The sequence below is a fragment of the Gambusia affinis genome, linkage group LG17 (genome assembly GCF_019740435.1).
Source record: "Gambusia affinis linkage group LG17, SWU_Gaff_1.0, whole genome shotgun sequence".
NCBI classification, from domain to species: domain Eukaryota; kingdom Metazoa; phylum Chordata; class Actinopteri; order Cyprinodontiformes; family Poeciliidae; genus Gambusia; species Gambusia affinis.
Genome location: NC_057884.1, coordinates 9,698,217 through 9,715,592, shown reverse-complemented (window position 1 = coordinate 9,715,592; position 17,376 = coordinate 9,698,217). Strand labels below are relative to the sequence as shown.

At 36.4% G+C, this 17,376-nt stretch overlaps 1 protein-coding gene across 5 annotated transcripts in view; it reads right to left on the bottom strand.

Moving 5' to 3' along the window:
- Nucleotides 1-17,376, bottom strand: part of mapk10 (mitogen-activated protein kinase 10) — a 39,067-nt gene that overhangs the window by 5,545 nt on the left and 16,146 nt on the right. For 3 of the 5 annotated variants that reach the window (XM_044144089.1, XM_044144090.1, XM_044144088.1), the window contains exons 3-12: nt 16,147-16,316; nt 12,627-12,756; nt 12,106-12,164; nt 11,656-11,794; nt 10,275-10,440; nt 9,693-9,764; nt 6,004-6,186; nt 2,984-3,108; nt 2,756-2,819; nt 2,431-2,508 (exon numbers count right to left, since the gene is read on the bottom strand). In XM_044144089.1, coding sequence (XP_044000024.1) covers nt 2,431-2,508; nt 2,756-2,819; nt 2,984-3,108; nt 6,004-6,186; nt 9,693-9,764; nt 10,275-10,440; nt 11,656-11,794; nt 12,106-12,164; nt 12,627-12,756; nt 16,147-16,268 — 1,138 coding nt within the window. In that variant the 5' untranslated portion in view covers nt 16,269-16,316. Of the gene's footprint in view, nt 1-2,400; nt 2,509-2,755; nt 2,820-2,983; nt 3,109-6,003; nt 6,187-9,692; nt 9,765-10,274; nt 10,441-11,655; nt 11,795-12,105; nt 12,165-12,626; nt 12,757-16,146; nt 16,317-17,376 lie in introns of all 5 variants that reach the window. The other 2 variants (XM_044144091.1, XM_044144092.1) reach the window with 1 other exon arrangement.

Here is a 17,376-nt window from a genome sequence, read left to right as displayed (position 1 = left end):
CATTATTTAGGCGGCAGCAATTGTAATCATTCACATGATATCAATAAGCTCTTTGATAGTTCTCTCTACATTCCTTGATTTATGTCGTCATTAAACACTCTGCTGCGCTGGCACAATTCATGTCAGGTCATTTGGAAGTCGTTAAAAAATGTTCACTTTTCTTTTATTGATCATTTCTTGAAGTTAGAATCAGTCAGCAGCAAACGTTCGGAGACCTCATCAGAGGTCTCTCAGTCTTACCTGCTATTCTGTATTTTCATCATTAACACAGATTAAGTGATGAAATTCAGGAGATCACAGAATTATCCATTTTCAGAAATGGGAACCGAGTTCATGTCACAGCACTCGCAGTTCTGCTGGTAATAACGCGATGGATGAGATAAATCGATTTATTTCCATTAATGACTGATAATATGGAACCATTGAGCTTTTCTTTTAGACATGCCACCAAACTGTGAGCTTTAGGAGGCTGTTTCTTTCCACATATATATAACAACATGTTTTACAACATGTTGAATGCAGCATTTCAGGAACACAATTTTAACTTTTTCTTGATCATATTTCTTTCTATGCTGGTGAAATAGAACAAAATTTTCTAGTCTGTTGGCTTGTAGTTGACAATTAATACAGATAGAGTAGATTTTATCTGCAGCAGTTTCTTGAAGGTGGCCACTAAGATCTTAAAAGGCATATATCAATAAATTTTAGATCCAGAAAATCAAAAAGAATATTTAAATTATGTATTTAAAAAAAGATTCAGTCTGCTTTGTTATAGATTTTATTTCAAAGCACATAGATAATTTAATAACCTATATGAAACCAGCAATTGGAGCTGTGCCTTCTGAAATTGTTATACTTTTGCACACATGGATGCTGGCGCAGGTTCATCACCTGGAAGCACTCCAGAGTCTGTTACCTTAAACAGAAATTGATGTTTTCTTGACAAGAAAGATATTTCAAACAGGAATATGCCAATGGATGTGTGCAGGTTGTCAAGCAGTGAGCGCCCTTACTATCCCAAATGGCTCTTTATGCTTGAAATCTGGGTGAGCTTTATGTAAAAAGTGGAAAAAGAGAATAGAAATCTTCTTCTCACTCACCAAAAACTGTGTTGAGAAAACGTTTAGATGATTTTGAAACAATTGAATATTAGGTAGTCGAGAATACAGCTGAATTTTCACTCATTTTTTCATGCCCTCTTACGTATTTCTTGACTTAAAACATCAAAAAAAAATTAGGTATTGTGAGCTACAAACCTATGATTGTAAAACTTATTATACTTGTCCTTAAAACAGGGCCCAAAAGTTTATTGATAAACCAATACTTTGAGAAAAAATAAAATCTCTGCTGTCAAATTAATAGAGAAAAAAAAAAATAAACAAAGAATGCTTAAAACATGCAAGTGGAAAGCAGTTTAAGTATAATTGTGATTTGGATCATGTTAGCAAATAAAAAAATAAAATAAATTATAAAACAAATTTAAAACGGTATTAAGGATATTGTGTTTTTAACTTCTGACCGGGGCACCATGTGTTCTCTGCTCCTCCACCTTCCTGCTGCAGTGAAATAGTGCTGCCTGCAGCTCCTGCACTGCGTCTGATACGCTCAGCATCAGGCACTACAGAGCGGCCAATCTGCTTAATTGCAACAAGCTGCAAACACAGAAAAGGGCGGATATCATGTACTAGTGGGGAATAAAGAAAATAAGATACAGAGAGCAAAAAAAAAAAAAAAAAAAGATTGGAAAATGCTATCTCTCTTCTTGCAATTAAAGAATTAAAGATAACAAAGTTTAGGTGCCGTTTAAATGACTAAATGCAAATGATGGACAGACATTATATGTTTTTATAGTCTGAGGAAATTTATTATACTTTACAAGCGGCTTTTTTTAGTTACTCTTTCTTATCGGCATGCTGCTGTAACCATGATAAAGCTGTTTCTTTCACTGAATTTACATAGTAGTGTGACTGGATTATTAGTGCACCAACATGACTCTTTACTGCCACTGTGTGGCAGTAAAATGCAGGAAAATGCAGACAGCACTCGCTCTCATTTCATGAATAACTAGAGGCTTACAATGTCAGCTGAAAACTGACATTTGCAAAGGAAACCACACAGCCGAAACCTTAAATCATGAATCACGACACATTTATATGCACAAATACAAACATTCACACATTTTTTTTAATCAGATATTTTCTGTACCAGAAGGTACATTTAACAGTAGCAGATTTCGTTCTCAAAGTCTATTCATCAAATAAAATAAAATTTAAAAAACACCCACTATATTGAACAACACTTAATCCGAGATGCAAGAGACATAGACACATGGTCAACAGCACAATGGGAATCTCTATTTACAAGGGAAAACTCCATTAAGGTTATAGTAAATTCACTTACAGAGCGATTAGGCTTATGTACTGAGAGTACCTGAAGGTGAAGGCTGTCCCTTCACAACGCCATTCTTCGTTCTTTCCTCAAAGTTCATCACCTCTTTGTAGATTAGTTCTGGCAAAAAATAGAAGAGTCAGTAAAATTCAAACAGTGGCGAAACTTCACTTTTCATTATCCGTGTGAGAAACGTGACACGGCAGAGACAACGGTGGTTTGTGTATTTTGAAACTGCAAAACAAAAGCATAGGCATTTCCCGATGCACTGTTATACCTTACATTTCCTAATTAATACATAGATTAACTAGACTCAATAAATGTTGACATTTAGCTTGCAGTGTTGGTTAAAACAAGCTATTCTTACCTTTCCACTCATCTATAGAGTGTTCTCTTTCATCCAGCTGCTTGTCGTAAATCTGAGGTGGAGGCTAAAGTAAAAAGCAGGGAGCACAGAAAGATATTGAGATGAACATGTATGTCTCACAAATAAAAAGCAAAACTGGGTAGTGCTTGATCAAACACAAATGGACAGCACTGAGTTTCAACTACACGCGCACACACGCGCGCACACACACACACACCGCCTACTCACCGCCTCCACCTCAGCTGGATCGTACCACACGTTGATGTAGGGGTGCTGTAAGGCTTCGTCCACTGATATCCGCTTAGCAGGGTCGATGATCAGCATCTTAGACAGCAGGTCTCTGGCCTGGCTTGCTGAAGTCGAAAGAGAAAACACAAAAGCACCCAGCTGATTTCACACGGACAAGAAAGCATCGCTCTGCATTTCATATGTGAAAGGGAAGATTGGGATAAAGCAAATCGGGAGGAGAAAAAATGAGCTATAATTAAAAACAGAAGGTTATAAGAGGTCATTTTTATCTTACAGAAACTCATCATGGCTGGATGGTAATGATAAACATTCTGGCTTCAGACAAATGACTTTAAATTATGATTGAAATGAGACATGAAACAGTTATCCAAACACTGCGTGCACCAACAAATTCAATACTATGAGGAGGAAAGACAAATGACCATGAAATTTAAAGAACTGGACAGTAATGCACGCCTAAGATTCTGGTAAAATATAGTTCTTAATTAAGTGCAATGTTAAATATCAGTATGCAACAACTAAACATAGATTAGTGCTATTTGTTCATTTTAGATCCGCCCTCATTTCCTTTATATTACAAATATTTCTCAGTTTAGATTATTCACTCTTCTTTTTACGGTTTAAGGTGGTCCCAGTGGTTCTATGGTGATATTTCTCAAGAAATACTTATGAAACTGAAATCAGGTGAGTAAAAGGAGGTTGAAGTAGAGCAAATACAAAAGCTACCTTTCATAATAAATGTACTAAGATCCATAAATGTAGAGAATATCTCAGTTCCTTTTTGATCAAATCGCTACCTTTTAAATGTACTAATTGTGCAAAAGCATTTAGCAGACCTTTGTCCTAAAAGCTTGCAGGATGGAATATTTTTTTAGGCTTTCAGCTGTTTGGAATAAACAATGATGAAATAAGGTGCGGAAATGAATAAGGACATATCCATGTTACTCCACCTTTATTCTCATATTCCTCTGATTTGTTCTCTTTTTATTGCACAAATAAATGTATTCTTTCCAGTATGGATATTTTCTTTCAATGAACTCAAGGGGGAAATTTTCCTCCTCTTGAGAAAGTCGCCTTGAACTGATTTGTCACAGCTCTACAGCAGCTATGGAGTAAAGAGGCTACAGTTTGAAAACAGAAACGGAAAAATGGAGAATGGATTCTTCTCTTATCAGTATCAAAAACAGAGCAAATCTATGGAGCAACTCCTATATGGGTTCCTCTCCTATACATCCTTGTCTCATACATCGCTGTCTGTCAGTCTGTAACAAATCCAAGATCCAAAGCACAGCGAGTGTTTCCCTCCTTTCTTCAACCTGCTTTCACACCTTCCCACTGTGTCTCTGGGTGATTTTCCTTTAACTTCGTCACCTCAGCAGCCCGCAACCTGCATACAAAACTGGTTCATGACAATTTAACAACTCTGGAGCTTTGATGTGGGAACACTCAAACAGAAAAGTTTTCTGTCTCTTGTAAAATGGATGTTCTGTTTCCTGCTTTCTCAGCTGGGAGAGCAAAAGAAGGTGCACAGGGTTGATCAAATCCAGAAGCAGAGCCAGGTGGGAGCTCTGATTGGGATTTCAGTACTCAGCTCTGAATTTTAACAAGGAAGCTAAAAGGCGACAACTCAGTCACTCTAGCAGGGTTGGAAAATCCTGGGGTTGCTTTTGATTTTTATGGGGAATTAGACTTTTTTAGTTAATAGGATTTATTTATTTTTTGACTGGTTGTTTGGGGGTTAATAGGAAATGGGAGTTTCTGCTCAAACAGCAAGATGTTTATACCTATCTAAGAATGTGATATAGTTTGCCTAAATTACCTAATAATTCCTTAATATTCTTTAAAAAAAAACGATAACACTTTATTTGAAGGGGTGTGCATAAGGCTGACATTACAAAAGTCATAAACATGACTTAGCAACAGTCATGAACATGAAGGAGTCTTTCTGAATGTTTATGACTCTGGTCATAAAGTGTCTTTCGGTAAATAATGAGACTTTTAATTACAAGTTGCATTAAAAGTGCATTACAAGTGTCAACTTATCAATATTTGATAAATAATTACATTTCTTCATGTCAACAGTTGTAAACATTCATAAAGACTCCTTCATGTTTATGACAGCGCTATGCCAGTCCTGTGCACACCCCTTCAAACAAAGTGTTCACAACGTTTTTTTAATTTGGATTATTTACAAAGTTCCCAAAAGTGTATTTGGAGATTTAAAGGCTCCTTTGTAATTCATTTATTTCTCATAGAAAAAGTTTGGATGTTGTGTAGAACTGTTCTGAAGTCCTTACACTGGCTCTCTGTAGCTCAGAGAATAGACTTTAAATAATTGTATTAGTTTCTAAATCACTGAACAGCGTAGCACCAAAATGAAAGATCAGTTGTTGTTGCAATCTTCCAGACCTCTCAGGTCTTCTGGTTCTACTCTGAATCCTCGGAAGTTGAATCAAACATGGAGAATCATCATTCAGTTTTTATGCTCCACTAATCTGGGACAAACTAATAGAAAACTGCAAAACAGCCAAAACCCAGAGTTTCTTCAAAAACAGAGCTGAAAAAAAACCCACAATTGTTTAGAACTGACTTTGATTAATAACAAATGGAACAAGAATCAATATATTTATGAATATTTGCTTCATGATTTGGATGATAGCATATTTATTGCTTGCTTCATAGTTAGCTACTGTATTATGTTTTTATGTAAAACACTTTGAACTGCCGTGTTACTGAAATGTGATATACAAATAAGCTTGACTAGGAAAATATTTCTGGTAAAATCAGCATAACATTTTAAATTTTTTCTTTTTAATTATTATTACTCAGGTGTTTTACTGCTCCTGTTAACCATGATGAGATGAATAAATAAAGATATATTTATATTTATTTATGCCTTTTTTGACCCCACATAATAATTCATCCAAATAATCAAGTCAAAATAAATCCATTCTGTCAACAGGTGGAGCATCCTGCCAATATAAAACCTTGGCTCTCACCTTTGAGTTTGTTGTGCTCGGAGTCAGCAGGGAAAAGGCAGTCGGGGAAGAGCTTGGGGAAGGTGAGGCCCGCGTACTTTGGCCGGTTCTCCACGTAGTTCCTCACCGTGGGCTGCAGCTTCTTCATGAACTCTGGAGAGGGCGTGCCCAGCTGCTCTATCACCTTGTTCCACTGGTCAATGTCTGGCGTGGCAGGTCAAGGTTAAAGGAAACACACCTGGAATATGTAGCATCGTATCATCTCACAGAATGTTAGGGAGATATTATGTCATGATATTCCTGAAAAGGCAGTTTAAAAAAAAAAAAATTAATAAATAAGAAATTCAATTGCTTATCGTTTATAGAGACACGAATCTGGTGAAGAGACTTTCTGATGAGACAGTTGTGGATCATGAACGGTATCCTTACTGTTTCTTTTATACCAACAAATATGTGGAGTCATTCTGCCAGCTACTGCTTTATTTAGCTGGGAATCCTCATAGTAATACCTCCTCACTGTCACCATTACACATTGAGTGGGAGCCAGTAAAGTCCCATTTTCCCATCTCTCACAGCTTTAATCCATATTCCTCCTTGCTACAAGTTCAGATTTAGTCAAACAGCCTGAGGGTTTTTTTTTGTTTGTTTTTTTTTTCCTCAGCTTGTCAAAAATGCTTCCAGGCTTCCATATGAATCAGAGAGAGGAGGTATGCAGAGGGTGGAAGGATACGGTCAGACCCAGGGAACAGAACTGTCCCTCTTATCACCTCTCCAAAGATGCAGCCCACTGACCACATGTCCACTGGTGTCACACACACACACACACACACACACACGCACGCACACACACACAATCACGTAAGCTGTGATGTTCCAAGATATCTTTGCTGCTTCCAGTAACTACTGAAGTTGGAAACTATGTAATTGCTCTTGCATTTTGATCCTATTTATACTTTTAGAGAAAAAAAAAAAAAAGATTTGTAGTTTTCAGTAAAAATTGAAAGATTTAAAATATCAGCAGCCGTGTGAGTGATTATTGGTGGGATTGGTCCGATGATGATGCTTGTACATGTTCATTGACCTTTTCGGGCAGCTTTAAACTCCCCCTGCGCTCCTAGAGAAATAAATTTTTAAAAATCTAAACAGAGAGCAGAAAATAACACAATCAAAAAATCAATTGATGCTCATCTGATGTCTGCCTATTAACACAAGTGCATCAGACTTTATATACTTCTACAATTAAACAGTCTACCTTGAATAATAACCTTCAGATTCTCTTTGACATTGCTGCTACAATCATCTATCATTAAACAACAACTAACCTTGTGGCCTACGGTACCGTGACTTATCTCAGTGGACAGATTGCTGCACTCCATCATCGTTTGTTGGACAAAGCACAGGGTGGACTCAAACCTCAATAAGGTCACTATACTTTAGGCCAATAGCGTTAAATATGAGGTACCAATCCACCACTGCCGAACGAGCTGAAGATTAACCAAATTTTTGTCTGAGCGCACATTAATTTGCAGTAAAAAGAAAACTGATGATGGGGGCAGATACAGATGACAACAATTTCAGTAAAAGCCGAGACATAAGGGAGGAGAAGTTGCTGAGCTCATTGCAGGGTTTTCTCGCTGTTCAGCTCATTAATCTTCCAGGAGCTGCATGTACAAGGCCGCAGAGTGAGGAATCCCCCCAGCACCTGGTGTCTGATCACTTCCTATGGCTATTTAGCTACATTAAGTCACCATTTTACATAGTAAACATGGTCATTTTTTTATGTCGTCAAAATGTGACACAAAAATACAAAAAAAATAAAAATATTCCTGAAGCATTTCGACATGCTTAATGTATCCACTCACATCTACAGTCCTGTGGAGGTGTCTGCGTTGATTTGTTTTACTATCAAACATAATGCACAACCAGAGTCACAATTGTTACTGTCAAAAACATCCTAACATCCTGTATGCTGCAACTGTATATGACACATATGATTTATGATGTTCTTCTTTAAGCCATAATAAATCAGAAAGATGTCTAACTTATTAGGAGCATATGTTTTGAGTTGAGGCAAAGAGGAACTCATTTGTCCAAGGCTTCAACAACCTAATGAGCCTTTTGTCACAAATGATATTTGAAGCACAAAGATATTTAAAGGCCATCTGCAGACATGAAACTCTTGTTTGGGCAGCATGTTACATGTGGAAATAACCCAACTTCAGAGCAGTTATCAAACTGCTCTGAAGTTGACAACAAAGTAGCCATTATAAAATGTAGGGCTGTCTTTTTTGCTGTAGTTACTTTTCAATTTTAAGTATCTTATCTTTGTAGCGTATTTAATTGAATATAGGACTTGCAAACTATGGTATTCATTTGTTATTTATGTTTTACACAGCATCCCAACTTCATTGGGAATGGGGTTGGAGAAATGCTGGAATTATTCAGATGCATGAATCTTCTGAGAATACATCATAAAATATTCATCTTGTAAGCATAGATCCTCTTCACAACGTCACGTAATTTAAACTATGCAATGACTAACAGATGCTCAAACTGAGTAAGCGAATGCTGTGACTCTCATAGGCTCTCATAGATGGCAAGATGTCCTTCATATGTTCACACATTTACCATGGAATAAAAAAACCATAACATGAGGACTATTGAGCAAAAACACTGACATTCATTCTCACTCCAAGTACACACACTTAGTTGCACTCTAAAACACACAGCGCACATTTTAAATATTCAGAGACAAGCAGAGAAATATGTATTTGCCAGGAGATGTTTGAATTAAAAGTCAACACATATGAAGAGGAAGTGCTGCTAAAAGAAATGTTGGAACTACAAAGAATAAACATGTTATACAATGTTGGTCAAATATGAGTGGTTTTAGTGCACCTCTGTGACATACAGCAAAAATCAGGTCTACTACTCCAGTAAAAAAATCATGAAAATAATATTAAAAATGAAGTCTTATTTGCATCAAATGCTTTAGTTTAAGCCTATTCCAAGTTTTCACTCCTAGCAGCCACATAACTTAATATATTTTAGTGGGAATTGAGGTGGTGTGAAGAAATAAAGATGCAGGTTTTTCATTCTTTTTGACAAGCAGAACTCAGAGTGTGGCAGCCATTGTAAGTCAAGAACAGGGCAGTGCAAAAACTCAAGTATATCTGACCATTTCCATGTAATAGCCCCAAATAGTGTGATTGTTTTTTTGTCTTTTTTTTTTCTTTTTTTTTTGCAGTATTATTTTGGTATATTTGCCTTTAATGAAATATTTAAAATCATACTCTGAAAGAAATCTTTGCATTTCTGTTGGTTATTTTCAGCCTTTTAAGATTGTTAGTGTTGATTAAACGACAACAGCAACAACAAAAAATAATAATTCTATAACTTCTTGTCCAAACTGGACAGGATTATTACAAAACCAAATCATGAAGGTATCAGCAGTTCATTGTTTTTCCAGTGCAATACTGTACTGTAGATAGATGTTTTTGGGGGTTTTTTTTCAAGGCACTGTGTCTATTTCAGTTGTAATTTTTACTTTTTAAAGCAGTCCTGTCTAAGTATTTTGAAATGAGGTCAGTTCATTATAAAACTTAATGTGTGTCGTTTTCAAAACTACCTTAAAAAAAATTTAATAAAAAATGAAATAACTCTATTGGGGTACCATCACACAATCTCTCTCTCTGTGTTAGTAAGGATACAGTCCCGGCCAGGGAAAAGGATTTTGTGGCGCACCATTTCTCCCATGATGCACCCCACCGACCAAATATCCACTGCACGCAGAGAGGTGAAGGTGGCACAGACAGGGAGCAAAGGGAAAGAGTGGGGGAAACAAAGGTTAGAGTAGCCTACAGTGATTAGCAGATTATTCAATAGGTGAGAAGTATGTTACAACTCAACATGCACACAAAAGATAAAGAGCTGAAGAAGTAACAGTGAAAACGAAAGCAGAGCATTAGAAGGACTGATTATCTAAAGGAAACTCAAAGCCCACAGGCTGTCATTTTAAGTTAGAAGTGTGACTAATGAATCATAGCAAGGCTGGCATTCAGTCATGTGTCTTGATGTTCTGAGGGCTTTTAATCAATGACTCACTGCGCCAGCACTTCGGCTCTACTGCGATTCAACCAGAATCACGTCTTTCGCCTTTGCAATGATTAAGCTCTATCACAGAACAAACACTGTTGAGATGCTCTCTGATCAGCTGCAGGTGCTGGACTTTCTAAACTTTCTGACAGAGATCTGTGACTCTGCAAACACACCCTGTCATTGGCAAAGCTCACCGTTTTCTTTGTATCCCATTCCCAGGATGACCTCTGGGGCTCTGTAGTATCGCGTCACCACATACGGGGTCATCATGAAACTAGTGCCCGCAGTTCTAGCCAGACCGAAATCCAGGATCTTCAGAGTGCAATCAGACTTTACCACTATATTGCTTGGTTTGAGATCCTAGAGAGGAGGAAAAAAAAACAAACATGTGCAATCTTTAAATTACTGAACATTATATTTTCTATTGAGGAGGGAGCTGCTAAAGCCAATGTGAGAGCGACACCAGTCCTCTCTAATCTAAGAGAGAGCTAATCAGAAAGAATTATTTATGCGTCTGAACAAATTAAACACAATTTTGTTTGTTTAGATCATGAAAATATGTAAAATTATACAAAAACTACCTACTTATGCGGATGTATTTTTTGTTGTTACAAAATGTCCTAATTTGTATTATTCTAGTTCTTTAAAGGAAAAAAAAAAGCAAATACTGATTTATGCTGGGTCACAACTGGAAGGTTTTGACCTTGCAAAGACAAACACAAAACTAGCAAATATTATTTTAAATGTACAATGTATCTTATTTGCAAATCTGAACATAATATTTTATTAAAACTACAAGAAACTATATTTAGTGTTCATACAATGGATCTTCTGTAATAAAATTGTCATAAATTTTATGTGACAAATTAGTAATTTGTCCTATTTTTCTATACTTTTGTCTATATTCTGTTTGGTTTTCAAAAGAAGAGTTCAGATCAGATTTTAAACATGATTTCACTTTTTTTTTAATGAGTTGAATATTCTTCCTGTATGTGTTATTGTGTTAATCGCTCCTTCTTGATTTGTGAAATGATGAAAAGATATGTACAGTTTCCTACCTAAAAATTCTAAAACATAAATGTTCAACTTATCAAATAAATAAAAAGAAATCTCTCATTTGCTGTCAAAATATTGATAATATTTATCAAGTGTATCTTTATGCATCGAATTTTATTTAACCAAAAAAAAAAGATTTCCTCAAAGATCAAATATGGCATCTACATTTCATTGTTAAAACTTATTTTTATTTTTAAACCTTACCATTTAACCTATATTAAATTTGATTCAGTTGGGCTGTCAGAGAAATGCTTCACTGAGATGTACTAGCAAAAACAGGAAACACTGGATCCTATTTGACATTTCCCACAACTTGGCTTATTTGTAGAGTCTGATCTGCTTTGAAAAGTAAATAGACTCTCATATTACAAACAATATGACTGCTGCCAAAATATTGTGCAAGCAGACTGCAAGCTTTACTACTTTCAACAATTGATCATCGTGACAGATTTGGAAGCACACAATGCAAAGTTAATTTAACAGGTAGAGGTGGAAAAAACGCTCACTGTCTTCTCTTACCCTGTGAATAATGCCGGCTGAGTGCAGATGTTTGATACCACATAACATCTGGTAGAGCAGATAGGACATTCTCTCATGGTCAAGCTCCATCTGAATCACCTGGCACAAATTGGCATCCATAAGCTCCATCACAAGGTACCTGGGAAAATGCCATGACCATTCAGTAAGTGATGACTTGTTTGACATTTGACGGGTTAGTTGTACGCAGACATTTTAAATGTTTCTGCATGAACTACAACAAAAAAAGCTCTTGTCACATGAGACGTATAAATCCCAGAGTAGAGGAACTGTTCTAAAAACAAACATGCTCTCATTTATGATTCAGTACGAGAACATGACGGCTTTCCCTGACTACCCCCCAAGCGGCTCTCCTCTATCGATTGAGGAACACAAAATGGACACAAACGAAAACAGATATTTAAGATTAATGAAAAACAAAAAGAAACTCACACATCTTGGAATTCCTCTAATGATTTCTGTGGCGTGAAGACATTTAATAAACTGATTATCTGAAAGAGAGAAAATGCAGCCAGAGGGTTATTATACAGGTAATCAAAAAGGGAAAATAAACTAATTGATTGAAAGTGACTGTGAGAAGATAATGTCTGCTGAGAAGGACACTGGTGAGAGAGGACAAAGTAGACGGAAGAGGTGGAATGGAGGTAAGAGAAGGGGATAAAGCCTGGTGACAGGAAACAAAGAGAGGGAGACAAAGTGTAGCAGTAGGGATTACAGTCATCCCTCCAAGTGCTCTTGGTTTCACTCTCTCTCACCAGTTTGCTGCACTCCTGCAGGCACAGTGTTTAGCATGGTCACAACATTGCACGGGGGCTAGTGTGCACTTTGTAGCAGAGCGAATTTGCCAGAAATAGAATCTTGCTGCCAGCAGAAGTGTATTGGTTTTTTTTTTGTTTTTGTTTTTTTTTTTACTTTCTTTGTCCCAATGCATTAAAAGGAAAACAATAACTCACATTTTTGTGATTGACACATTTCATGAGCACCAACTCCCGGTATGCCCTCTTGGCGTGGGTCTGGTTCTGGAAGGGTCTGCTCAGTTTCTTTATGGCTACATTCCTGTCCAGGACAGCATCATAGCCCGCACTGCAGAGACAGAGCGAGAGAGAGAGAGAGAAAGAGAGAGAGGACAAACACATAATCATCAGCATTCTTTCAGCATTCATAGCTGGATGGTTATCTGGGTGTATGTGGTTGCACCGTAATTGCAATTTGTAGCACAAGAGCAAATAGAAGATTTTCTGCACGTCGAAGTTATCAATGTAAAGGAGACCTACAGACAGTTTCTTTCAAACATATTTACAGCTGAACCAAATATTTACATACAGTGTACGAAAATACAGAACCATTTAAATGGTACACAAAGAAATCAGTTTGGCAAAATAAAATGTATCCAGTAGGAAAACATGAGTCATAACTTGTTGCTTTGCTAGCACAGTGCTACCGTGACTCCAGAGACCTTTTATAATGGAGCTCTTTGCAGTCCTTTCTGTTGACTCTCAGAGAACAGGTGTGGAGAAAAATAAGGCATGAAAATGTCATTTAATATTGGGTATCTTTCCATATCGCCCTTTGATGCTGTAAAGGGACCATCAGTGTATTTTTATGTTGTCGTGCAGAAGCTGCTGAGTGCAATGCGCTGTGGTTTTAAGTGTCTCTGTGGAGAATGCATACAATAGATTTATGAAAGCTTTGATCCAATAAGGATTTTAACAAGTCATCACTTTTCTAGATGAGTGAAAGGTGATGTCATGAATAACTAAACTACTTAAAACCTTGATCCATTTTAGGATTCCCATATGAAAGCATGAAAGCTCAGTTTAAATAAGTACCAGTGCGAGGACGTTTTATCCTAACATTAACATTTTGTGCAAAATATTGTATATGTTTGTAACATTGTCAGCTCCACCACAGCGGCCTTAATTTTTGTGGCTAATTAAAAAAAAAAATAAAAAAAAAACCTTTATGTCCATTTTTTCTGTATTTTTGGTCATTAACATTATTTTGTTGATCTATCTGATTTATTAGTTTTTAACCTGTTTGGTTCAGTGGTTCAATGGTTCGGTTTGTTTACCATTTGTCCCTTGTTCTTATTTCTGATTCCGTTACTCTTTCTGTAGTTGGTCATAACGTTTAAATTTAAACATTACTTTGCAACTTTGCTTCACTCACTATCCCGGGTTTGTTTGTTTTGCAGTTTCCATCTATGTTTATGTTTTGGTTAAAGCTAACACTTCTGGACCATTGGATGAATTTGTTTCTTTTGTTTCAAGGAATATTTATGGTAAATTATTTGGTTTCCTTTTTTACTCATCATTATTTGTCTCTTGTCGATTCTCCAGCAGGGCAGGTGTATGGGAGGGGCCGGCCCAGTTTTTCCAGCTTAAATAGCTGCATGATGTCATTGATTACATCACTGGGTGCTACCGATTAGAGGGCTTTCTTTTGTGTATTGTATTGTTTGTTTGTTTTTTTATTTAAAGTAACCTTTTGAGTTGTCCTATATTACATGGATTATTTTACATACCATTTAATTATTTAGATGAGTTTGTAAATTAGATTAGATTGTTTTTGTTTAGATTTTGTTTGGTTTGACCTGTTTCATTGTGGTTAAGACCAGTCAAGTGCAGAAGTGTTGCCACGGTGAGTTTTCAGATGCTCAGGATGCATGTCGGAGCCAACAAAATGTAATAAAATTCTTCGGAGGAAGCTGGAACTGATGGCTGATGCTGTGTTTTGTTCACCTTTTTGACCCTTTGATCAAACTACTTTACAATAACATGGACTGGCAACAACATTGGCAAATTAAATCTCAACAGAAAGCAAGTACTTCCTTATTTGCATCTTCTCTGGCTAAACTAGGATAAATCGCCTGATTGCATAAGCAAAGCAGAATGTGTCCTCGCTGACTTAGGCATAATCTTTTAAATCTATCTGCTTGTGTGTATGTTGCTTATTTGAGGCTAGCTGTTGGAACTGAGTCACACGGATGTTTATGTAAATGTGATTATGTCACCCATCTGAGGTTCGCACTAAAGATAACCAACAATCTTTTTATTAATGATTTATCACCATGTTGAGAGCAAACAGTTATTTCAACTTATACAAAAACACATTTTTCATAATATGCATTAATGCATTTGTAAACATCTGAATAAGATAAGTTTCATGCTTGATGTCTCAAATCTGTTTTGTTTTTGTTTTTTTGTCTGCTGTTACCACCAGTTGACACCAGATGCCATCTGTGGGCAAAGTCAAAAAATATACAGCTGGGAAGATACAGTATGGGATCTGCTGTATCTGGAATTGTCCTCTCTGCAATTGATCTCTAAAAACATTCTCCAAACCTCCCTCAAGCCAACCTGCAGCCACAAAGAATTGGTTTTGCTACCTTTTGGACCAAAGTAGCAAAAGGCAGAGATCATAAGAGGCCACATGGAGGGCAAAGGTGTTGAAATACATCCTAACGCGAAACACGTCAACTTGGATCATCGGTGTGGAGGATTCTGAGAGGTCGTTTATTAGCACGATGACACAGCAATAGCATGAGCATGAGTTATGAATGTGTTTGGTGGATCGACAGAGACGGTAAGAAGCATTTCTTTAAGTGGAGCTTTGGCAGTCATTCCACTGCATTCTGACAGGGAAGCCGTGAGGTGAATTACAATGAAAGCTGGCTCCGTCTGCAATCTGGATTAAGGATTCAAAAGAAGACTGTGGCGATAGACCCTTAAAATTCATTTATCTACATTTCAAATAGAAGATATATCAGCTCCCACCTCAGAAAAAAAATTTGATCACAAATATTGACCATGATATATATATATATATATATATATATATATATATATATATATATATATATATAGTCATAAAATACTCTACATTGCCATAAAGAACCTTACAAAAGAAGTGACTGAAACGTCCCACTTTTAAAACATCAGCTGCAACTTCATTTTGGCAGCGTTTTTATTACTTGAAATAGGAATTGATAAACACTTGCTGCTGTCACATTAAAAAGTTTCAGATCAGAAGTTTTTGTTCTGATTATCAGACTATGAAATGAGCTTGTTTTTCTTATTCTTAAAAGCACAAAATGAATCAGAGAGCATTGAACATTCCGTTTAAACCGTTATATAAGATATGTAAAAAGCCTTGAAAAGAATTAGAAATGCTTGCTAAAAACAAACGTTTATCTGAATTACTAATAAATGCCTCATAACACATGCCTTTTATGCCATTTCTAGGTCAAAAGGCAGAAAGTAGAGTTTGTAAATTCTCTCTGATCAAATGTGAAACCAAACTCCACTATACAATCACAGATTTTATCAACATTGGAAGCAATAAGCCACAGAACAAGGAGACCAACAGTAAAACTGAGACAAACCAAACATTAAATATAACAAAGAACCTCATCAAACAGCTTTGTTTTAAGCCAGGGCATAAAAAAAACAAAAGGCACGGCTGTGAACTTACCAGACAATTCCCTGAGCTCCAGAACCAATGGGCTTTAAATTCTGGTACCGCTTTAGAACTGTGAAGGTGGAGTCTCCCACTTCCACACTGTAGAACTGGTTGTCCACTTTGCTTTTGCTCATGTTGTAATGTTTGGCAATATATGACACATCCACTTGTTTGCCAAAACCCTGCGCGAGTCAAATACAGCACAGTAGTAGCGTTAGTCTTGCTGAAAGAGAAAAGCATGGTGTACATGTACAGCAGAAAACCCCAATTATTATGTTCAATGCAATTAAGTATTTTCACAAACTAAAAGGAGATATAGCATATGTAATACATAGCATTGTATTCAGTTTGGCAAAACATTTTTTTTAACTATTTAACAATCAGCATTTAAATTGTTTCAACACCTGATCACTTTTTTGAATTCTACGTTATGCCATGTATTTCTGTTTATAGCCACACCAAAGGTAGCATTTGATAAAATAAATGTCTGGTGTTAGAGGCTGGAGCTCCTGTATGAGAAAGAATTTTTTAATACTCTCTTTTTTAATAGTATTTTTTCAAGTACTTTAGATGTTTTATGGTTTTTCTTAAATATGGTAGATTTTAAATACCCTGAACAGTTCAGTGGGATTCAATTCTAGGCTTTGACTCAAGTCTTTTTACTACTCAATTTAGTACTGCTGAGGTTTATTATTCTGTTGAAAGGTTCATTGTCAGTTTAATTTTTGCTTTCTCATGGACAACAGCACATTGTCATCATTAATATCATTAAAAAGAGGAAAAACTTAAAAGTTGTTACTCTTAAAAAAGGCTCAGCTTCATCTGAGGATATTGTTCTGAAACGGTATGGGCTTTATTGTATGTTTTAGGTCCGAAGAAGGTACACGATACATTGCTTCACACTTATTTATGGTCGTAAACTATAACACACAAGTAAATGATGCACGTTTAAAAGATGTATTTCTGTTCTGTAGTCACAACACTTTGACACTGATAGTTACGAAACTCACTCTCACAGGAGCTCTCTTCACTGGCAACATTAACAACAAATCCTCAAACAGAGGATTATGTCTTAAGACTTAAAACGTTTGCAACATTGTGATTTCTGTGCAAGGATTTAAAGGTACACTTTGTCCAAATTCTGTTGTCGCCTTACAGAAACATAAATCCTGTTTTTTACCCGAAAATATAGGCAGCAGAATAAATACTGGCCATGTTATTACATCAGGGACACTAATTGCT